The sequence below is a fragment of the Psammomys obesus genome, unplaced genomic scaffold (genome assembly GCF_907164565.1).
Source record: "Psammomys obesus unplaced genomic scaffold, mPsaObe1.curated_primary_1811, whole genome shotgun sequence".
In the NCBI taxonomy this organism is placed as follows: Eukaryota; Metazoa; Chordata; class Mammalia; order Rodentia; family Muridae; genus Psammomys; species Psammomys obesus.
In genome coordinates, this window is record NW_026591598.1 from 7,591,339 (window position 1) to 7,615,261 (window position 23,923).

Below are 23,923 nucleotides of genomic sequence, written 5' to 3' on the forward strand. Positions count from 1 at the left end.
AGGGAAGTGAGAGGGCCTGGCTCAAAAAAGAAAACGGAGAAAGTGGACGGAGCCCGAAGAATGGCACTCAAGGTAAGCCTTTGGGCTCCACGCTTGCTGACATACGAACATATCCTGGCTGATGCCAAACCAACACTCCTGAGTGTGTAGTGGGGGTGGGTGGGGAGTGACCACCAGTTCTAATGAGGCAGGGTGGCCCATCAGCTGTGGATAGCATGGGTAGCAGGCTAACGGGACATTTGGCTGCTGGCTCTTTCTTATATAGCGGAATACAGAGGGTCAGCCTTAGAAAAAGACCAGAGGCCCGTGTTGGGCCATGCTGGTTCCACATCCATTCTCAGTTCAGTGGTAAAATATCGTCATCAGCGCCCCCAAACGGCCTGGTCCTCAAGGATGGAGCCAACTCGGCTTGAAGGCTTTGACCCACTCAGTGGATTTATCCATCCATGAACTCATAACATGACGGCACCTGGGGAAGAAGAGCCTGGTTGGAGGAAGCAGGTCACTGAGAGCCTGTCTTCGAAGGACATGGTGGCTCTCATCCCTTCCTCTGTCTCTTTCACTCTGAGGTGAGCCACCGTGTTCTCCCACACCCTTCCACGGGGATGTCCTGCCTCCCACAGTCCCAGAAACAACGGAGCCGGCCAACCGTGGTGCTGTCTGTACAGACAGCGCCCACCAACCCAAATCCATCTTGCCTCCTCTAAACCATCTGGTGTTCGTCCACGGGATGAAGAGTCTGCAACACAAAAACTTATACCAGAGGATTAGGTCAGCGCTGGGACTATCTGAAGCCTTTGGAACTGTTCTGTGGGGGAGAATTTGGGAGCATTAGTAGAAGTCTTGACAAAGCCTACGATGCTGTGGGCGGAGCTCATGGGCAAGCCTGTTGGGAGCTTGGAAGACCAGGGTGCGGACAGCGCTGTGAAAACAAAGCCTGGGCTCACTGGGCTTCAGACGGGAACGTGCGTGCTGCTGGAAACTGGACTGCAGCTCACTCGGGTCACACTCAGGCAGAGAATCTGCCCATTTTCCTCCACATCCCTCAGCACTGATGTCTGGCCCTGCACAGACCTAGAAACAATAGAGGGTGTGTCTCGTCTCCATCCTTTCTGTGTCTCTCTGCATCCTGGCTGCCACAGGCTGACCATCTTCCGGCTTCCGGGCCCTCTCTCCTTGACGGTCAAGCCTCAGGCCTGAGAGCCAATGGAGTGATACCAAGAGCCAATGGAGTGATATTGTAAGCCAAGAGCAGTCCGACCCCCCCCCCCCAACCCGGCTATTTGTCACGGTGACAAAGAGTCTAAAGCAGGCCTGGGGCAGAGCGGTACAAAGATGACCCAGCCTGCTCTCCACACAGCCCCCCGACACAGCACCAAGCACTCTGTACGCGGCCACTGCCCGGGTGTAGGTACGGTTTATTCTTCACATCAGAGAAATACAAAGAGCAGAGGGGTTGCAACCCTTCGTCTCTCGCCCCCAGCCCCCGGAAGTGTTCCTCTCCCATGTTTGACTGGTTTGGCTCCACTCCCTTCTTTAAATAGGGCATAAGCTTCTCTCCTGACAAGGGCCACCTGCCCTTGCCTCCCTGCCACCAAGATGCAGACTGAGAAGCCAACAGACCGTTTTCTCTTTTTTAATAAGGTAACTATTTCTAAATACGGTGGCCTGGAGGTCCCACAGAGGGGGGGGGTAAAAAGCAAAGGATGTTAACAGTATCGGAACAGCGTATTTACAGGGTAGTTAACATGCAGACGAAAAGCTACAATACTGAGTATCAGACGACGCAAGTCAAACAAAGGGGTCAGGGTTGGGGGGGAGCTGTGGCACCCCCCCCCAGTGGAAAAGAAACCCCAGGAAACGTTAAACTGGTAAATCAATGGCGAGTTAAGGCTTAAAAAGTGTATAAAAATAACACAGTTAATATTCAAATGGACTCCAGATACAGAATATATAAGATGAGTTTTGTCTAGTTTTCTTCTTCTCTGGGGGGAGGATGCGGAAGGGTTCTCTGGGTTCTGTACATAGTTTCTATATACACGGACACGCATGGCTTTCGGATTGGGATGTGTCTGGGGGGGGAGACTGGGGGCAGGGTCTGCTCCCGGGACCTCCTTTGGAGGATCCTATCCCTGCCGCAGGGCCTGGGGTATGGGTTGGGGAGCCCTCGCCTGTGGTGAGAGAGCAACCCCTCCCTGGGCACTGTCCCCCTCTGGAGGGAATTCTGGAAGCCCAGGCCCGCTCCCTCCCTTTCCCCCTGCCCACAGTCTGGAGTGGTGGGAGAGGTAGCCGATAGGTTTCCTGGCCAGCACCGAGGTAGACTGGGGTGGTTCTTCAGGGCAGCAGGGGAGGGGCCGAGTCTCACTGGCACACCCCCAACCCATTCCCCTGGGCTATGCCACCCAGCCGTCACTGCGCCCTTTGGTCCTGCGGCTCTCCAGACCCCTCTTGTTTCCATGCCCTAAAGCCAGGCAGCGCTGGCAGCTGCTGTACCCTCTCTGCTCATGAAGGCTAGGGCCAGGTTCAGGCAGTTTGACTGGGTGACGGGGCTGAAGGGCTCACTCCAGCTGTCTCCTCCCACCTGGGGGGAGGGTCCCCTTTGAAGTCCAGAACCCCAGGCCTGAGCCTCCCTTCAAGAACCTGAGGCTATGGCCAGAGAAGTTCCCACGCTGCCCTCTGGTTCTCTGTATCCGTCTGTCCGGTCCTTTTAATTTCTCGTTCTTAGCAGCACCAACATTCTGGCCAATAAATATCCTTTTTTTTTTTTTTTTTTTTTTTTTTTTTTGTTATTTCCAAAACAAACTTAAAAAACAAGAAACAGTGAAGCAAGTGAGGGAGGGGGAACGAAGAGAAAAACCCAACAGACAGGTTCAAAGTGCTCTGAGCTTGTCTTTGGATGCCACCAGAACAGTCCAGAATCTTGCAGCTGGCCTGGCTGCCCAGGAGCGGGACCAGGCTGGGCTTCTGAGGACCAAGCTTTCTGGCAGGTTGGGAGGGTCATAAGAGAGCTTGGTGGTTCCTGGGAGGCCTCAGCGAGAGTTAGGCTGAGCGCTGCCTAGTTCCGTGTCTGCCAAGTGGGCGGGGCGGGGCCGCAGCTGGGCTCAGATCAGAGAGATTCGCACCGGGATGCCTGGGGACTCCGTCCTCTGCGGTGAGTGATGGCTCACCAGGTGCTCCACCACTGTGTGTTTGGACATGTGCTTCATCAGGTAGGTCTCCTGCGGGCGGAAGGGATAGGCAGACCGCGCGTCACAACAGAGGCTGCAGTTCCAAAAGCAGCCACGAGAGGGCGGCCCACCGTGACTACAGCCTTGGGGCTCAGTTGGGATGGGCTCTAGGGGTGCTACTGATACTGGGGTGGTTCTTTGCTTCGCTGGAGTCCAGTCCTACACAGTGCTGGCTGGAGGGGTGAGGCGAGGCTGACAGACAACTAGGCTCAGCCTCAATGGTTTCCACCCAAAACCCTGCACTCTCCAACCCTGTCTGCCATGCACATCCTAAAAATCCACATCTGTATCTGGTCCATGTTCTCGGTGGCCTTGAGGCAGGGGCCTGGCTGGAGTTGAGTTCTGCCATTTCCTAGCGTTAGGAAAAGTCTCTGTTTCCTACTCTGTAAGGGGGGCGGTGCCTAGAGCCCTCGGCATGCAGTGAGTTCCCCAGACTCAACATGTTATTCCAGTTGGAGGCAGGAGTCCTGGCCTCTAAACCTCCAGGTGACCGTCTCTGAGGGTAAAGCCACACCTCAGTCTTCCCCGTTCCCCGCTGGCTCTGCTAAGTCTACCCGGAGGCATCATGACTGGATGGGTGAGGTGACCTGGGCTGTCTGCGTGCCCACATCCTCCACTGGCCTTGGTCGGGAGCAAGGTCACATACCTTGTCCCTGGCCACCACCCAACATGGGCAGTAAGGCAGAGAGAGCCTACGAACCTGGAGAGGCGATACACAGGCCAGAGGAAGCAGTCAGCAGCAGCCAAGGCAGAGACGGCAAAGGAAAGGGCAGGGAGGCCGAGGCCTGAAAGACCCAGGTTGTGGTGATCTGAATAGGAACAGCCCCCACAAACTGTCTGAATGCTTGGCCCGCTTGGCCCGCAGGAAGTGGCACTATTGGAAGGCGTGGCCTTGTTGGAGGAAGTGTGTCACTATGGGATGGGCTTTGAGGTCTCCTATGCTCAAGCTGTACAGTACGGCACACAGTCTCCTTCTGCTGCCTGCGGGTCAAGATGCATTGGCTACTCCAGCACCATGTCTGCCTGCACACCGCCATGCTCCCCACCATGATGATGGACTAAACCTCTGAAGCGTAAGCCAGCACCAATGAAACATTTTCCTACATGAGGGTTGCCATGGTCACAGTGTCTTGGCACAGCAATGAAACCCTCACTAAGGCACAGGATAATATAGGAGCCATACTTGGGTCTTGATCTTAAAAAAAAAAAAAATCGTAAATAAAAATATGGCATTTAGGAGACAAGTGAATATATCCATGCTGTTCGAGTATTGGACAACAGGACTTTTGAAGAAGGGATTATAAAGGTATTATGGGTATGTTTTGGTCATGACCCTTAGAGACATAAAGGTTTCACAAGCAAAATAATAGGCTGTCTAGATTTTGCTTCAGAGAGCAGGGGCCAAGGAAAGTCAGTCACACGCCTGGTGAACAAGCATGAAGACCTAACCAAGACCGAAACCTTCAAACTTGGGAGCCAAAACAAACCCTTCATCTTCTAAAATCATCTGTCTCAGGTATTCTGTCACAGTGACAGAAAGTTGACGCGTGTGCCTTCCTCGGTAGGCCTTATTTCAACTGTCCCCAGCTTTATCTCCTTGGCCCCGCTGCGGTCTCTCAAAACAGTGGTTCTCAACGGGAAAAGGGCTGCCCCTGCAGTGGCCACCCACGGCACCTGGAGACATTTCTGGTGATTTCATCTTGGGGAGGAGAGATTGCTACCAGCACCAGTGGGTAGAAGCAGAGGCTGTTTAACGTCCTACCAGACATAAGGAAGTGTCCAGCCAGGGAGGGGCGTCCTGCTCAAGGTCGGTGGGGCTAGAACCGGGCAGTTCTGCTTTGACGAAGTAACTGCTGGCTGCCAGTAGAAGTTTACGTGTGTGGTTAGGTATTTTATCCCTATCTGATCAGTGTTTCCTGCTTCCTTAGTGCCTGGCTCAGTGGTCAGTGAACATCGAACAGTTCGCTGATCCATTGAAGTTTATCTGGTACTCCTTTCTCAGCCAGGAGCCCTGAAAGTAGCCACTTGATGAAGGAGGGGACTGATATCCTGAGCACTCCTGCTATGGTGGCCTGTCACCGGGACAATCAAAGGACTGGAGACCTGCATACAGCTGAGTCACCTGAGTCACCTGAGTCTACAAGACCTTCCTCTGGAGGATTTTCCCACCCAGGAACCGTCTCTGATGTCCTTTCCCTGAAGGATGGGTTGCTCTGGCTCCAGTACTGTGCCCCCTGGTGGCCCTAGCAGGGATGGCAGCTGCCCCAAGTAGGAAGGTGTCTCTGAATTCCTGGGCTGGGAAGAGCAGAATCCCAGGCCTCCAGCCCTGCCTTGAGGCTCTGGGACTTGGTGCCAGGCAGCAGGACTCACCGAGGTGTAGGCCCGCCCGCACATGCTGCAGCAGTAGGCCTTGGCGTGCTTGATGGCGTGGGCGGAGAGGTGGATCTGGAGGGAGGCGGAGTCTGAGTAGGCCCTGTAGCAGTTGGGACATTTGTAGGGCTTGTCCTTGTTGTGCTGGCGCTGGTGAGACTGTGGGGAGCACAGCAGGGGGCGGTGAGGCCCCAAACCTCCCCCCCCCCCCCGGCCCCCCCCCCCCCCTCTCAGGCCCCCCCCCCGGAAGTAGGGACACAGTGGGGTGTGTGCCGGGTGGATTCGCTCACCTGGAGGTTAGAGAGCTGAGTGAAAGCCTTTTCACAGCCAGGATGTGGGCACTTGTAGGGTCTGTCGCCTGTGTGGATTCTGCAAGAGCAAGCCCAGTGAGGGAAAAGTCCTGCCACATCCCCACTGCAACTGCAGCCCCCAGGCCCTCGCCTGGCCACAGCTAGACTCTGCTGCCAGGCACCCCTGTCCCCAACCCCACTCGCTTTCCCTCGTGGTTCAGTGCGGGCCCCAGCAGGAGCTAGGGCCTCCAAAGGTCGCCAGCATCCTTCCCTCGACTCCACTGCTGGTCGGAACAGACTTTTCAACTCCCTCAAATCCCGGTGACACCCTACAGTGTCTGTTTTCTTGGCTCCTTCCATGACGGCAAGACCTCTCTTGGTCTTTTGCACTGCTGCCTCCCCAGTTCCTGAGTAAGTTCTGCTCAGAACAGCCTCAGTGGACAGCTGGGGACAGCAGAAAGAAAGGGCTCCTCACAGATACACCAAACCCCTTGGCCAGCCTCCGTCCATCCAACTATGCCAACTGTCCACCCTCCTACCTGGCTCCAATTCTCCACTATGTGACTTGCAGGCGTCAAACCCAGGTCTTTAAGCTTGGCAGAAATCGTCTTTGCCAGCTGAGTCTTCACACCAGCCTCCTTTTTGTTTGGTTTCTTTAAGGAGGGTCTCACTCTAACCCAGGCTGACCTGAAACTCAAGGCATTCTTCCTGCTTCAGCCTCCTGCGTGCTGGGATTTCAGAGGTGAACCCCCACACTCAGCCAGCTTGCTTTTATTCTTAGGCATTCCCCACTACTGGCTGGCTTTAACCACTTGGTAGTTCACAATTAAAACAAGGGCAGATGCACTAAAATATTCACGGAGCAGGATCCTTCTCCTCGGCCTTTTCCACTCATATGCAAAAGCACACTCATACAAAGACCTCAAGGGCCCCTCCCATGTTGATGCGGTGAGTGTTGGGCACACGGGGGCCCTTTGAGTAGCTGTTCTTAATATTGTAATTATTGTCATCAGATTCGAGACCGCCAGATGCAGTTATCATCGGATCTGTACATCGCTTCACACAGCCAGGGAGCGGAAATCAAAGCCTAGTGCAGTTGGCACCCTGCATAAAAGCCAACACACACAGGTAGTGTCGCTGTGGCTGTGGCTGGCACTAGCCACAGATAGACACTGAGTGCTCTCCTGTGCTTTAGCGAACCCCTCCTGAAGCAGCTTCATCCCTGACCTTCACACCCTGGTGCCTGGGGTGCCTTCCTCACTGTATCTCTGTCACAACTGCGTAAGTCGCACACCCTGTGAATAGAGCACAGCAGAGCAGGTCCTGCTTGCACGGCTGACACACAAGCATGCGGTTCGTGTCATTATCCAGAAGTCTGAGCTTGTGGGATTGTTTGGGAGTCACCTGAGTTACACGTGCCTCCCTTTCAGACACAAGCTGTGTGTGAGCCACTAAATTCGACCATCCCAGCAGTGGTCTTGGGGACAGTTCCTGCAGCTCCCAGGGACAACCTGCCACACTCCCTTGCTAACTCTGCATCTTTGCGGGTGCCCAGCAAGGCATCTGCTTTGGACTAATCCTTTTATTCCCTTCATGACAGTAACATTGGGAAGGTAGGTTTGATCGATCTCTCAAAGGGCAGGAAGACGGGCCTCAGACTCTGCAGAATGGAACAGGGTTCATCCCCTGCTTCAGTGGTCGCTCAGGGTCCTGGGCCTTTGCGAAGCCCTCTCTTTGCCACTGGGTTAGGACATGGTAGCTTAATTGTATGTGCCAGTGCCCTGTGACTTATAATTATCTCCTAAATGTTGACAGACCCCTCTCACGTTGTTTTGTTTCCTGCCTATTACAAACTTGAATCACACAAATGAGGGAAGGAGAGAGAGAGAGAGAGAGAGAGAGAGAGAGAGAGAGAGAACAACTCAGAAATAGAAGCAATCCCCAGGGTCTGGGAACGTTCTGGCAAAACAGCCCTCTTCAAGGACCAGTTAAATTTTTTTGTTTTGTTTTCTTGCTCACATTCTTCCTTTATTTTTTTTTCCGTTTTGTGTGTTTATTTGTTTTCAACAGGATCTAACCCTGCAGCCCTAGCACAGCCTCAGAGTTTCAGCAATCATCCTGCCCAGCCTCCAGAGAGCTGGGATTACAAGTGTGAACCCTCCCACATTTATTGTTAGATAGGCTCAAAGACTACTTATGCAAAAAAAAAAAAAAAACAAAAAAAAAAAACAAACCCAAAACGAATTCTTAATCATTACTTTTTGCTACTGTACTATTCTCTTTATTAATTTTTAAAAATGATTTATTCTATTAAGAGTGTGTGCATGTGTGTGTCTATGTGTGTGTGTGTGTGTGTGTGCGCTAACAGGGGCTAGAGGAACTGGACAGTCCTGGAGATGGAGTCACACTCCAGTCTTCCAGAAAATTTGTGCGTGCTCTCACCCACCGGACCCCGACTGTGTCTGTTTGTATCTGATGCTGACTCTGAGCTAGGTGGCCTTTCTCAGAATAACAAACTTTACCAGTTTCTTCTACATGAAAACACTCCTCGAGTTTCTGGATAGTCGCTGGGCAACCCCAACTATTTGAAAGGAGGGTGCTCAGAAGGATGGGGTTCCCTGTTTTCAATTAGTCGGCTATAAAATTACTGACACCCCATGAACTCTGCAGCTCAAAGAAGAAGCTCAGTTTATTTCATACACATAGAAGTATCTAATACACACATGTGTTTTGTGCCCATTCTGCTTGTTGCTTTGAGTCGGGGTCCTATATAACCCAGACTTCAGACTCACTATGTAGCTGAGGCTGACCTTGAACTGCCGACTCTCTGGCCTCCAGCTCCCGAGTGCTGGGATTATAAGCACAACACCATACGTGGCTTAGACTTCAGAAAAGCTTTATTGCACTTATGCATTTATTTTGTGTATGTATATGTATGTGTGCGAGTATGCGTGCTCACACACCCTGTCCCATATGGAGGTCAGAAGACAAACTGCAGGAGTCAGTTCTCTCCTTCCAAATCGTGGGAGTTCCAGATCTATCTGACTGGAGTAACTCGGGTCACCAGGCTTGGCCGCAAGTGCCCTTACCCGCTGAGCCATGTCACTGGTCCACAGCATGTACTTTTTAAAGATGGACCAAATATGCTAATGTACACACGAGTTCCTTTAACCCAGGCACTCAGGGGGCAGAAGCAAGGGCATCTCCGTGAGTCTGAGGCAGCCTGCCCTACACAGCCAGTTCCAGACTGGCCAGGGCTACAGAGCGAGACCCTGTTTCAAACAAACAAAATGATATAGTTACACGTGTCTTCCAGGCCTGGGGTGATGGCTCAATGAATAAGGGTGTTTGCTGAGCAAGCATGAGAATCCTGAGCCTGAATCCCCAGCACCCACATGAATTCTGGATATGGCTGAACACACAGAACCCCAGTGTGGGAGGCAGGGACAGAGGCAGGAGGACCGCTGGGCTTGGCTGGAGCCAGCCTGAACTCCAAGCTCACTGACAGACCTGGCTGCTAGGGAGCGAGGCTGAAGGACAGGACAGGAGACAGCATCTTCCTCTGGCCTCCACACTTGGGCTCATGGGGTTGTGTACCCACGTGTGTGTGTGTGTACACACCAGATCCATACCACACCCACGCACGCATGCACACGTGGCTTAGTGGGAGATGCTTGCCTAGTATGCCCAAGGCCCTGGGTTTCATCTCCCTGAACACAGACACACAAAAATTCTTTCTAGATATGAGATACCTTTCTCGGCTGGCTATGTGAGATAAACTAAGTGCCCCTGCAGGAGAGCCACACTTCCTCTGTACACCATGTTCTCAGTACAAAGAGCAGCACGCGTGAGACTGAAAGCAGACTCCAAGCTCGCCTCTGACCTTTCGGCTTCTTACAGCGCGCTGGGCAGAGCCACGCAGCCCTGTCAACAGGTCTCTGGGCTTCTCACATTTGCCTCAGGGCTTCGGCTCTGAGCAGCAGCTCAGAAACTTCCTGAGTCTTCCTGATGATCATAAAGAGAATGGAGCCCGGGAGAGGCCCTGAACAGACCTCCTTGTGTTTTGGAGCCCCGGCTTCGAAAGTATACCATCCTGAGACCAGACGCTGCCTGAGTCTAGGCAAGAGCAGCCCAGCCCAGTGGACTGACAGACTCAGGGTCAGAGGACAGGGATTACCACCAAGGGGAATGAAGCTAATTTCATCGTGGCTGATCTCTCTCTCTCTCTCTCTCTCTCTCTCTCTCTCTCTCTCTTTTTAAGAACCCAAGAGAACCACCTTCCACCTGGTCTGTCTCAGAACCTTCATTTAGAAAGCTAGAGCTAACAAAAATAGAATAAAACGGTCTCCAAACAGATGTCCTGCTTCATTTAACCCTCCAGATCCATAGGGGGAGAGGGGCCACAGAAACTGCACATCCTTCTATACCAGTAAACCACCAAGGAAACTTTAAAGTCAGACCGCTCTCAAAACAACACATGTGATTGACCTTGTCTACAAAACCACAGAGCACGATTGTAGCTCCCCTCTGCTTGGGTGAGGCACCGCTCTGCTTGGGTGAGGCTCCCTCCCTCCTTTTCGCCATCATTAGTTCTGTGAGTAGGCTCAAAAGGAATCCACTCTCCTTCTTAACAGAATATAATTGTCTAAATCAAATTTGTAACCGTGACCATGCCAGAAATGTCACATTTAAACACAAATCTCATTTAATTAGGCATGGCAAGCCTGATAGGACAGAGCCTCGTGTGAGAATGAGGCTGCCATGGTAAAAGGCTGGACCTGTTCCACAGCTTATGGAATCTAAGTCTCCTCTTCCTCCTCCTCCTCCTCCTCCTCTTCTTCTTCTAACGTTTCCATCTTTGAGACAGGATCTCATGTAGCCCAGGCTGGCCTTGAACTTACTATGTAACTGAAGCTAGGCCTGAACTTCTGATCCTCCTGCCTCTGCTACCTGGGGGCGATTGGCCCTTCATGCAGACAAATAAAACAAAACAACAAGAAAATAGCCCAGGAGCCTTGACACACTGAGCCTTAGTCTCCAAAAAGGAGTAACCCTGCTGTCACCCAATCCGGACGAGGCGAAATCAGTTAATTCTTATTTCACCGATCTCTAATAATATAAGAAAAAATTCACATACACACAATGTTTAAAATTCTGGCCCAGGGGCTAGGCAGTCTCCTGGCAGCATTTTGTATCATATGCTATAATTCCACAAACCGCGGCAGCTAACGGCAGGTCTTTGCGTCTTCATCAATGCCGTGTGTCATTTATCTATGCACATGAGACCAGCCAAGTTTTTAAAAATCAAGGCATGACAACCTCAGACAATTGCTGAAACACACGCAAACAGTCCTCTCTGTGCTTGGGGAGACACAGAAATGGAAAATCGGGCTGACAGCTTTCCTTGGGCCACGCTGTCGTTCGTTCTGGCTACTGAGCCTCACATGATACCCCGCACCAGAGAGACAGGCAAAGCGAAACATCTGCACCCTGGGATAAAGGACACAGAGATCACAGTGACAGATAAACAAGAACAACGTCACCTGCCCCAGAGCACACATTATAATCCTCGCTACTAGGGAGGCAGATGGGGAAGATGGCAAAGTTCAACGTTAAAGAACAAGTCTTTGTTTCGAAGGAAAAGAGGAAATTGTTAGAAGGTTGGGATGGAGTTCCACGGTAGCCAACTTGCTTAGCACACACAGGGCTCTAGGTTTAATCCCTGGTACCAAAAAATCACCATGACAAAAATTTGCCAGGGCTGGGGACATGGCTCAGTGGTAGAACTCTTGTCTAGCACACAGGAGAGCATAGGTTTGACTCCCACCACCACAGGACAAGCAATTTTTAAAGTAACACTAACAATAAAAGACTATTTCTTGGCCCAGACTGGTGGTGCACACCTTTAATCCCAGCACTTGGGAGATAGAGGCGAGAGGATCTCTGTGAGTTCGAGGCCAGCCCGGTCTATTTAAGCAAGTCCAGGACAGTTAGGGCTCTGTTACACAGAGACACCCTGTCTCAAAACACCAATCAATCAATCAATCAATCAATCAATCAATCAATCAATCCATCAATCAATCAATCGTAAAGATACAGTCTCCTACACAGCTCCATTACAAGAGTGAAAACCTCAGCTGTCAGTCATTACAGAAGCCACAATCAGACAGTCCTTTCACTGACTTCGGCCCTGTCGACACTGGCGAACACCCGACCTACTTTCAGACAAAAGAGTCATGTGAGCAAGCTACACCTCTTCGATCAGAATACATGGAACACTCTGGGTACAATCTTCTGACCCTCTTTTTCTTTTAAACTCTGGTTCGCTGTATCTAGTGAGCTTTCTTCCCAGCATCTCTTCTCTCCCTTGCACACACTTGTATTTCCTTAAATCTCCTTTGACTCACTCAGCTAGACTGAGTATATTCACCACCGGGCAGAGAATTTTTTTTCTGGTTTGTTCCTAGAATTCTGGCTGGCGTGGCATAGGCGCTCGGTGAATGCCTGTTAAACGGATGAATCATGTTCTCTGTTCAAACTCGGTCTATCTATTCCGCAAATACTTAACAAATGCCTTAACACTCCTATGTGCTGCCTCCCACGGGGATAGAGGGATGCGGGACACCAAGGCTTTGCTTTCTACAGCTCCCAAAATACGGAGGGAAGCAGAAAACCACACCGAACCAGCCTAGATGGAAGAAGTGGGCCCCAGGGGTGCAGGACAGGTGGCCAGGATGTCTCAGGTAAAGGCTACCATTCAGTGCAAAGGCCTGGAGATGAGAAGCAATCAGAGCGGAGCTCCGTGAAGCTGACGGGCTTCGCCCAGCATGGCCCAAAAGGCTCAGCAGAGGAAATCCGGTTCTTGACCCCCAAGGGTAACAGGCATCTGAGTGAAGGCTTCTGGGAGGGAATCGCCTACCTGGTGTGTTGCTGGAGGTGGGAGAGCTGTCGGAAAGACTTGTCACAGTAGGAGCAATGGTAGGGCTTGACGCCCAGGTGGATTCGCAGGTGCTGGGCCAGGTAGGAGGCGTTGGCGAAGGACTTGGAGCAGTGCGGGCACTTGTGGGGCTTGGCCTCGGTGTGCGACTTGGAGTGGATTTGCATCTCGGACTTGGTGAAGAAGGTGAGCGGGCACACCTTACACCTGCAGGCGAGAGGCAGCGTCACACCCGGGGAGACTCCCCCCTACTCCGCTCCGGCAACACCTTCTCTGGAGGCCAGAGGACATGGGCAAGTTCCAGTGCAGGCCCCTCCTGGTCTGGAGGGACTCTGACATCTGGGAACATCTGTAGCTATCTGAGGGCACGAGGCTACACAGCCAGGGGGAAAGCAGGAAAGGCCTTGCCTACGGATCACCTGTGGTCCGGGGGGAGGAGGTGCTGACAGTCTTAAGTCATTCTGACCTGGCTGTGCGTTAGGATCTTCTGGAACCTTTTCACAAGTACAGGTAGGTGCCAAGCTCCCCGCCTCCACCCAACTGGCCCAGAACTTCTGGAGGCTCCAGCCCTGGCAGTAGCGTGTTGTAAATGCACGTCACAGGTTTAACAGGGCCCAGACAACCCTCATGGGACATGAGGACCAGGACTCTTAGCACCCCACGATGCTGCCTGCCCTGGCCCACCTCTGATGGAGCTGAGCTCTGTTCCTCTCCTTTCCTTCTCCCTGTGGCCTGATACACTGGTAAGACTCTACCCCACTCTTTGAATCTCAGCTCCCCACTCCTAGCCCTGGGTCCCACTTTCCAGCTCCAGGCATAGACACCACCACAACCTCACCCAGACCCCACACGAAGAGACCCTCACCTGTATGTCTTGCCCTCCTTTGCGGTCTCACCGGAGGCCAGGATGGGGTAGGGGACAACAAGGACAGGGGGACCCCCTGGGTTCTCTGCCTTGATCTTTTTGCGGCCTCGTTCGGACTTGGGAGGGCCAAGCAGGCCGTGGCCCTGGATTGTCTTGATGGAGTCCAGGAGGGGGGGGCTGGTGATCCCTGAGATGAGGGTGGGGGACGAGGCGATGAGGCGGCTCTGGCTGGTGGTGGTGGGTGTGGACGGGGTACTGGTGCCCGTGCCAGCGCCTGGAGTTGACTCCGATGTACTCACAGCGGGGGTCCGAGAGGAAAGCCCTAGACCTAGGAAGACACACATGGGGGCGGGGATAAGGGCAACTTAGCACAGACCACCCAGCTCTGTGACTGACAGGTAAAGTAATAGTCAGGGGTGACTAAACGAGAGTTTGCACATACTACTAAGATGCCTTAGATAAGTTGAAGACTGAGCTGTTAGATTAAAAACTGAGTTTAGGGGCTGGGGTTATAGCTCACTGGTAGACGGTGCTGGCAGGGCACAAGGCCGAGAGCTTGTACGAGAGCACTACAGAAACCAAGAAGCATTTTGGAAATAATTCCACCCACAGAAAAAGTCCCAGGCACACAGACATTCACCGCCATGTTATTTATAATAGCAAAATTTTTAGAGACAACTGAGTTATGCAAATTGGGGAATGGCTGAGTCTTTTCTTCGGAAGTTCTCTTTGTTTCAAAAGGCTGTGGATGCGGGCACAGGAAAAATAAACAGACGGTGTGCCCAAAGGTGATGTGGGGGGCAGGGCAGGTTCTAAAAGTAATGGTTTGACTGTTTTCTGGTTCAGTGACGATGAAGTTTAAAAGAGAAAACCCTCCCAAATCCTGTAATGTCAGCTTTTATTCATTTACCTTATTTTATCTTATTTTTTGCTTCTTGAGAGAGGGTCTTGTGTAGCCCAGGCTGGCCTGGCCTTGAAGTCCTAAACCCCTTGTCTCCACCCCCCACATGAACCATTGTGCCTAGAAAAATTGTTCTTTTTAAAAATGAAGGCAGGGAGATGTGCCGTAGCCACCTATAACACACGCACGTGGGAGCCTGAGACAGAGGGCCAGACCTGCCTAGATAACACAATGAGACCCATCAGGAAGGAAGGGAGGGGCTAGGAACATTTATAATAGCATTTAATCACACTAAATACTACTACAGTAGATAAACTATGATGCTAGCATTTATCACCTGGCTCCATTTATTTATATCTACCTCTCTACATTTTTAAATCAGCTAAAAATCTGTGCATTAAGGAAAAAAGACAATGGTATGAGGGTGGGTGGTTTGTGCCACCCTGGGAGCAGAGATGCCCACCTGTGCAGCCTCCGCTGAGGACAGTTTGGCAACAGCTATTAAAAGTTTAAATGCTCAGAACTTTTAGCCAGGCAACTGACTCTGCTTCAAGAGAGCACCGTAAAGAAGCAATCACTCATACGCGAAAAGATCTCCAGGCAGGGGCTTTCCACACAAAACTGCGATTCCACAGTGATATAAAGTGCTTATCCTCAACACAAGCTGTGGACACAGACATGGGGCGTGTTGCCACCAAAACAGGAGAGCTAGAGTGCAAGGAACACAAAGAAATGCCAAACTGTGCAAGCCCACAAGGCCCATCTTCCCCAGAAAGCTCAGACACGAGTGTGCCAGCACGGAGTCAGGCCCTAGCCACTTCAGCAGGCTAACACAGCTCTCTTTTATGACAGAGGGGAAATTTTCGGTCATGGGGGATTTTCATACTTTGCCAGTCTGCTTCAAAATTATTTGAATCTTTTACTTGGTGAATTCACTCATTTTTTTTTTAAAACATCTAAGATCAAAGGGTAAAATAAAATAGATTACAGAGAAAACATACATAAAAATACTAACAAAAGCAGAACTATGGGTAATTTTTTTCTCCCTTTGAGTTCTCTGAAATTTCTAAAATTTTCAATAATGACTATGTTATTAGCTTTACAATAAACATGCAATAAAGATGTCTGGGATGGAGTGGCAAACAGGCACAGTGGCGGGGGCAGTAGGGGTAGGATAGGGAACTGAAAAGGACAAAAACAATTTAAACCATGGAATGGACACAGCCCTGCCACAAACACAGCAAACACATGCATATTAAAGAACAAACAAAAATATGGAAAAGGAAAAAATGCACTAAAAGAGTCTCTAAGATTTTGGGTTGGGGGGGGAAGATTCTGGGTTAGGCATCGGGGATTATGAGTAATTTTTTTTCTTAGTTCCTCCTTGTCCCAAATTTCCCTTAATATGCTTATATTGCTTTTTTAATATTACTTTTGCAATGAAAAATAAATTTAATAAAATCATAATAACGGAAGATGTGCAGAGTACAGCCTGGGGAGGCGCACAAGGCCCACAGTTTTGGGGCGTCTCTAAGAGCAGGGGGAGAAAGGCACCTGGCTGGTGGCAGAGGTGGGCCACTGAGGGGGTGGTCCCAGCCGTGGTGGGGAACACAACGCCTTCTGCCCTGCTTTTTTCATCTGCTGAATGGAGAAAGCAGTCTGGACCGCATGGAGATGCTGGTTTTGTACTACAAACTGCCCTTCAACCCGGCGCTTGTTCGGCCCATCACCAGGCGGCTGAGAACTAGGGCTGTTCCGAAGCCCTAATTCGGAACTGCAGTGTATGCCACAGCAGCCTCCCCTGGTCCTCCCCCACCAAACAACCCGGCCTCGGGCCTTCTACATGCTGCTCCCTCTGGAAGGGTCATCCATCCTCCCGCTTCACCACTCTAGTCTGCCATAAGCCTTTCCTTTTCTTCTCCACGGAAATCGGCTCTTTTCTCCTACATCAGACTTCCTGGGTGTTCCGAGTCCTTTGCAGATCTCGTTTTCCTAGTTAGCATCCAGCTGACGGAAGAAATTCTCATAATTCAAGGTCAGAGGAAGCCTGTGGGTTATGGCCAGTACCACTGGCCTCTCTGCCAAGCCTCCCCTACAACCTCTGGCCCTGCTCACCCTATTCTCACCTAGTGAAGTCCTACCTGGGCCAGATCCTGCCCCAACCTTCTTAGCGGACCTTGCCGGTCCGGCCCACTCCACAGACCCACACACATCCTCCCTCCCACCTCCAGCCCACTCAGCCCTACCTGTGACAGTGCTAGTGGCCGGCCTCGCGTGAAGCGCCACGTCGGGCTGAGGCACAGACTGCGGGTGCAGCCCCGGCACCTGCTGCAGCTTGGGCAGCGACATGACCGCCTGGCTGCTCTCAGCGGGCGCGGGGGGCACTAGCAGTGGCTGCTGGGACGAGGCTGAGGTGGGTGGCAGGTGAGGCGGCCGGATCTTCTCGGCCATCAGCTGCTCTTTGATTTTGTTAATCAGGACCAGGTTGTCCAGCTGCGGGAGGAAGAGGAGCCAGGTTGGCATGGTGGGCCACACCCCAGGGCCCTCTCCCCTGCAAGCTGCAGCCGGAACCCTGGGTAAAGCCTAGCAGCGCCAACTCGGAAGGCAGTGGGAACAGCCCCTCTCAGTCTTACCTGGCTGGGCATGGTGGGAGGAGGGGGCCAGAAGTAAGGGTTGTTAAATCGAGGTTCGGCCATCCTGCAGGAAGGGAGAGTGGCTGTCACTATCAGCTATGAGATCTCTTTACCCCCTTGGGACTCAAAATTCCTCAGCCAAGTGGACCTCCCACCAGGCCCAGAGACCCACATTCCTGGGCTAAAAACTCAGGAATTCAGTGTCTCCCTGGGTGGATCTCAAGGGGCAAAGGTCACAGTTGGACCAGAGTGCTCCCAGTCCAGGCCCCCCCCCCCCCCCCACGCTGCCAGACCAGTTTCCATCTCCCAGGTTTCAGAGCCAACCCAGCCGGATTGAACATAGACCTTCCCAGTCCCCTTCCCCCCCGCCGTCCTCCAACCTGGAGAGCCCTGGGAACACCTTTGCCACAAAGCAAAGGTGAGATCCTTGCCCTTCTGCCTCCTCCCCGAGGGAGGCCATCCTCCACAGGATTCAAGAGATGGGGCCTTTGTGAAGGGGAGGTTGGTAGAACAATTTACACAGCCCCAAATAAGCAATCCCTTCAAACTCAAAAATTACACTCTGGAGAGTTCAGGCACGGGCAGGTGGAACTGTAACGTCCGACCTGCAAAGAGGGGGTGTCAGCCGGGGCTGGGGGTGAGGTGGGGAGGTTGGGTTTTTCTGTGATTCTAGTAAGTCAAGAAGTGACTCACAGGGACTGGGTGCTCATGGGTACTTCATGATTCTGACTGAGTGGTCTTGAAGAAACCCCTTCCCTACCTGGTACAGCAGCCTTAGACCAAAAGGAAATTCCTACAACCCCTTTTTCCTGCTGCAGTGAGCCTGGGAAGTCCCTACTGGAATGGAGGCAGGGTTTGGGGGCCAAGGCCCGCCTCACGAACCCAATCTAATCTGAATATATTCAGGAAGAGCTTTTATCTGGATCACCTTTTGTGTTCTTTACTTGGTAGGTAAAGGCCCAAAAGGCTTCCCTGTCTCTTCTCAGAGGTGAAAACAACTGGGGCTTGAAGACCCAAGCAACACCTCTAGGGTGCTAGATGGTAAGCCTGGAAATCAGATTACTCAAACAGCTTCTCCCGCCTGTTCGCTTTGTAAATTCTCGTCCTCTGTAGAACAAAAGCCAGCTCACTGGGAAGCCAGCAGCTGCTGTACCCTGTTCTCCTCCTCACTCCCAGCCTGTAGTGGTCTCAGCCCCTAGGTGAGAGCAGATGACTGGGGAGGCCGGTAACCAGGACAAATCCTACCCCGGTCAGCCTCCTGTCCCCACAGGCACAGACCCTTCCCTCTGCCCGTCAAACCCCACGCTGGCCTCTTAAAGACAGAAAAAGCATGTTCTGCCTACCCATCTCCCTGACTGCCCCAGGCCTTTAGGATTTCTTTCCAAGAAAAAAACCTCCAAGCAAAACTACCAGGGAGGGGGCTGCGGGTTACAAGTATGCCTTGTACCAGGCACACTGACCCTGAGAACAGGAACTCTCACCGTGCCCACTTTAAAAAGCGAGGAAACAAAGCTCAGAGAGGTAGAGTGACTGGCTCAAAATCACACAGCAAGTGAGCATACTGCTGAGACTCCACCCTCCTCAGCCTGACCGAGTCCACTGCACTGGCCCCTGAACTGTTCAGGGAGAGGATGGCTGTAGGCTCATGGGTGTGTCCTGCCTCAGAGTGACACGGTTGTGACCCCATGAGTGGACAAGGCAGAGGTGGGGGGAGGTGGGAAGCTAACTAAGGTAGTTTGGGAATGGGTCCACCTGTCCTGTTCATCCTGGTATCCCTGGCCTCTAGGCCCAGAGGCCATCGGTGTGAGCTGAAGGAAGGACTGGACAGAGAATAAAATTCTGAATTCTCTGAGAGGCGAGCCCTCCCTCTGTAGAGGGCTCTTCAGAAGCCCAGGGGGATGACAAGCGGGGAAGGCTTCCTGTCCCCCTTTCCTAGAGGAGCTCATCAGTCACTGGAAAGGAGACCTGCTCCAGGCTGCAAGGCGGGCCAGCAGGCTCGGATGCCGCCCCCTATCAGATGGGGTGAGACAGGCTGCCCTGTTCCCGGGACTCCGCCCACTGCACTAGGCTGCTTCCAAGCAGTTCTGGGAAGTTACCTTCCTTTCCCTCTAGGGAGCTGAGAGCTTCCCCGGGGTCCTCTTGCTGGAATCAAACAGACTCTAGTGTTTATCAAGCCTCTGAGTAGCCAGGATGGCCTTGCTAAGGCTACACAGCCAGGCCTTGCCAGGGGAGGCCTTGCCAGGGCACCATCTGTGCTCCACACAGCCGTCTCCTGTCCTTTCTCTACCCCTCCCCAGCTATGAGTCCGTCGATGACCCTGGCGCTGGTCTCCACCTACTGTGTGCCAGGTGCAGGGGGCAGGACAGGGCCTGAGTGTCTACTGGGCTCTCACCATTGCCTGGCACTTCCAGGCAGTCTGGCCTGTGGGTAAGCCCTGCCCTGGGGAAGCGTGTGATGCACGAGAGAGGCCAGGACAGGTGCTCACTGAGGACAGACAGAGGAGGATGAGGGTGCAGTGATAGGGGGACAAACACCCTCCCAGTGCCACAGTGGCATGGGACACCAAGGCCAGCTCTAGGGCCTTGAATGCCAAGATGAGATAAGGGATGAGATACCAGTGGTAGGAAAGCAACAAAGAGCATGCTGGGTTAAGGGAGCGAGCAATGTGGCAGAGGGGACACTGGGGCAGGGGGTGGTAATGCTGGCATAGAGGCAGGAGCCAAGCCTTCTGGGGCCGAGTGTCCATGCCGAGTGGGCACAGGAGACACCTGCTGCTCAGGTGGGGCCTTCAGCACTGTGCAGAAGCCAGGACTGGGAGCAGGGAGCCATACACCTTGACCCTGATCCTTGTAGCCTACCCAACTGTCATTTGCTTTTCTTGTTCTACAAGGTAAAGAAAGTTGAACTGTTCTATACACCACCAGACCAGTCCCCTCAGAGCCACCTCGGCCTGTGAGGGGTTCCTGTATCTGGGGCTTCTTCCTTGCCTTTTTGATCTCTCTCACAACTTCCTCTCCACAGTGGGCTTCTCGGAATGAGCCAGGACCCCCCCCCAATTCCATCGCAGCTCAGCACAAGCGGCCTATCTACTTGGGAGCTGTAAGTACCACAGGTCTGAGCCTCCACCTGGAGTTTTAGGCTCAGCACCACGCTTGTTCTCAGGCTGTCTCTCAGAAGCTGCCCTCTATCAGTTGGCCTGACTTTCTCCGGGCAAGGCCCACCTCCAGTCACCCACCTCTCAGCAGGTCATAGGCGCACAGTGATCCTCCTGACTCAGACCAGCCACAGCTGAGATGGGCGGAGAAGCCATTTCCAGACACTCTCCGACCCACCCATGCCTCCCTGGAAGTCCTGGACGTGAACGCTTCCCTCCCACCAGGGAAAAGGCAGGCTCTGGTTAAAATCCCGATTCCACCTCACTGAATGTGTGACCTTGGGCAAGTCACTGGCCCAGCTTCTAAGTAAGGGAGAAGCTGCCTAGAGGCTGGCCTACCCTGCAGAGATGAGCCAGGGGAGGATTCAGGGGGAGATGAAGCCTGCCTTGACACCCAGAGAGTGAGCCTAAATCAGCCAGCAGGTGGGGTAGGCATTCTGGTAAAGGTGACAGTGTCAGCAAAAGCCTGTAGGCAAGGGCTGTGCAGCCTCCCAGAGAGACTGGCAAGCAGATGAGCCTGGACAGTCAGCCAGGGCCTGGCTCTTAGGCCCAGAGCCCAGATATTTGCCATCGGTAGGTAAAGGGTGAAATATGAACTTTTAAAGACCCTTATAACTGCCAGATATATCGTATTCTAGAGAGGCCAGAGTGGGTGCCAGGGGCATTCCCAATTAGAGGTGTGAGGGTAGGGCTGTACCCAGGCCCAGGAGGGGAATGACCTGGCTACTAGGGGGGAGCTGGTAGCCAGGCAAGTGTACGGGCTGTCCCCACAGTGTGGCCCAGATCTCTGGACACTGACGGAGACAAACACAGAGTCAACACAACATGCAGACAGCACCAAACCCAGACAGCGGACAGACACAGACCTGTGGCCACAAGCATGGACCCATGGGGGTGGGAAGCCAAAGCCGCCAACACTAAGAGGGCAAGCACACTCCCCCCATGGCCTCCCCCAGGGTAGCAGTGAGGGGCACTGGGTTTCTCTTATGGACACAATGCCCTGCTCCCCAGAGAACAAACCCCTCATTGACAGACCCGCAGCCTGGACTCACAGGTTCCTTACCTAGAAGGTCCTTTCCCACTTGGTGAACTTCTACTCATCCTTCAAGACCCAGCTCAAGTGTTCCCTCTTCTACGGAGCCTTCCCTGAACCCCCAGTCAGTGACTTCCTCTGTGTTCCCAACAGCACCTTGTACATGGGAATAACAATAACAATAACAATAAAATGACAGCCACCGTTGACGTAAACACCTGTGTGCTGAGCATATTCCCATTCGAGTTAATTGACTCTTCCCAGTGACTCTCAAAGATGTCAGTCAACTTGCCCGGTCACACAGCACGTGAGGGAGGGGGTGGGGATGCCGTCCAGCCCTGGCCCAGCCCTACAGGGTCACATGCACTCTGGTGTGGTTCTTCCTCAGTGGCTAGGAGAATCTGTCAGCTCTTGCCGGGTAGGATGTGACCCGAGGCGGCCACCTACAATGGGCCGGGGACTGTGGCAGGATTTTACTCACTACAGCAATAGACCCATGGTACAGATGAAGAAACTGAGGTCCAGAGAGGCTAGGCAGCCTGGCTGAAGGCTACGGAGCTCGGCACAGATTTCAAAGCGGCTCACCCCGTCACCCTTTCCCAGAAAGCCTCTGAGGCCAGTCTAACCAACCCCACAAGAAATAACTGAGGGAAGGGCACACTAGGTGCCAGGCTCGGCCGCAGGGGGAAAGCACAGACTCAGACCAGGGCACACAGAGGACACACAGCCGTTGGCGGGACGTAGGGAGCTGGAGGCCCTGCTGCCTGGGTGGAGGAAGTGGATGTTGTCATTTCAACAATTTAGGCCCCGCCCCCAAAGCAACAGACATTAAAACTGAGACCTGCCCAGTTCCACAGGGGAAACAGGCTTCCAACAAAGCAAACGGGAGTGGGGGTGGGGCTGGTGGGTAGCGATGGGGAAGTGGGAGGAGCAAGACCCAGACAGCGGGGACTCTGATTGTACGGAGGCTGCAGGGAACCACGCCCACAGGGGCCCGGCTCCCAGGGGGAGGTGCTAACCTCAGCGGCAAGGGGATTTGTCTTTGTTTCTCTGATTTCTAAATTCCCAGTCATGGCATTCCGTTTCTTTTAAAATGAAGACAATACATTTATTATTTAAAAAAAAAAAAAAATGAAAGAGAGTGCTTGGGAGCCTAAGGGGGCTTGGCTAGAGGCTCATGGGAAACTCAGTTCAGCTGCTGGGGGCACTCCCCGAACCACCACACATCAGGCCTTTCACAGCCCCATCCTAAGACTAAGCTGGGAGGACTGTCAGGAGGGCTTCCTGCAAGAGGCCACACATTCTGCACTTTGACCCTGATCGGGATCCCACAAGTTGGGGCAGGGCACAAAGTAGGTCTCTGCCCCTCACATGGTACCCTTTAGATCCACCTCAGCTATTGCAAGAACCCTCCCTTCCGCAGGTTCTCCAACTCCATCCACATCCTCCCCTAAACTCCACTGCAGCCACTGCACCGTGTCCTACCTAGAAACTTCCACGACTTCCTGCAGCAGTCGCGCAGACTTACGTCACCAGCTTTTGCTGTCCTCTGGCCTCATTGCTTATCCCACTGTACATCGGCCAACCACGTGGACAGTTCCTCTCCCAGCAGTGTCCACTTCCCTTCTTGCTTCCTCCCCTTCAAGGACGCCAGGGCCACGCACTGATTAATTTCAACCGGTGGGTCCCAAAACACAGGTTCTTCTCCCTACATACGGAGTCTGTAACCCCACGAGGGCTCTGTACCCTGTGCGCCCACATGTCCTTCATCAGGGTGCTTCCCAGACCTGTGTTTTCTTAGCCATCTGTAGACATGGTGCCTCACCAGAAAGGACCAGAGACCTATTAACTAGAAGCATTTTGTGTTTGAATGAGTGAAAAAAGATGGACAGATGGATGGATGGATGGATGGATGGATGGATGGATGGATGGACGGACGGACGGACGGACGGACGGACGGGCGGCAGTGTGCATGCATGGTTAGGTGGAGGGAACTGAAAACATTACAGCCTGGACAAAAGAAAGTGCCCTTCCCTCCTCTGGGTGCCCGATGCATTACGCTCGGTCCTGATGCTCAGACCTACCCAATCTCATCCCGACTGGCATGAGGAGAGGGTGTTGACCCTGAGAGATGCGAACACAGCTAGTGAACACAGCCGATGTTTCTACCTCGCCAGCCGGAGAAGTCAATGAGCTTTACCTGCCAAAGGACCACAGACAACTATGAAAATGGTAGCACCCAATACTGGTGAGGGCGAAATGAGGTTGATGGGCCTGTCAGCTTGTCAGTGGGGGGTGTGAACTGGACCGGGCATTCCTAGAAAGAACCGGCCCATAATGTGTCAAGAGCTCTAAAACTATTCACACCCCCTGGCCTAGCGAGCCCAGTCTGGCTCATCCGACCCTAGAAAACAACGCAAGGTTCCATGTACAGCGCTGTGTGCCCATGGGTTTTTATGGAACAGTCAAACTTGCAAGCAACAGGGAGATGGCTCTGGAACTACTCTCTCTGA

At 52.8% G+C, this 23,923-nt stretch overlaps 1 protein-coding gene across 3 annotated transcripts in view; it reads right to left on the minus strand.

Annotated features, from left to right (window-relative positions):
• Positions 1-1,395: 1,395 nt before the first annotated feature.
• Positions 1,396-23,923, minus strand: part of Znf362 (zinc finger protein 362) — a 30,487-nt gene continuing 7,959 nt past the window's right edge. Inside the window, exons 2-9 of one of the 3 annotated variants that reach the window (XM_055611105.1) lie at positions 21,441-21,566; positions 17,224-17,287; positions 16,837-17,083; positions 13,690-14,017; positions 12,807-13,031; positions 5,888-5,966; positions 5,598-5,756; positions 1,396-3,218 (exon numbers count right to left, since the gene is read on the minus strand). In XM_055611105.1, the coding sequence (XP_055467080.1) occupies positions 3,102-3,218; positions 5,598-5,756; positions 5,888-5,966; positions 12,807-13,031; positions 13,690-14,017; positions 16,837-17,083; positions 17,224-17,287; positions 21,441-21,478 (1,257 nt within the window). In that variant the 5' untranslated portion in view covers positions 21,479-21,566 and the 3' untranslated portion in view covers positions 1,396-3,101. Of the gene's footprint in view, positions 3,219-5,597; positions 5,757-5,887; positions 5,967-12,806; positions 13,032-13,689; positions 14,018-16,836; positions 17,084-17,223; positions 17,288-21,440; positions 22,403-23,923 lie in introns of those variants that run through there. The other 2 variants (XM_055611104.1, XM_055611106.1) reach the window with 2 other exon arrangements.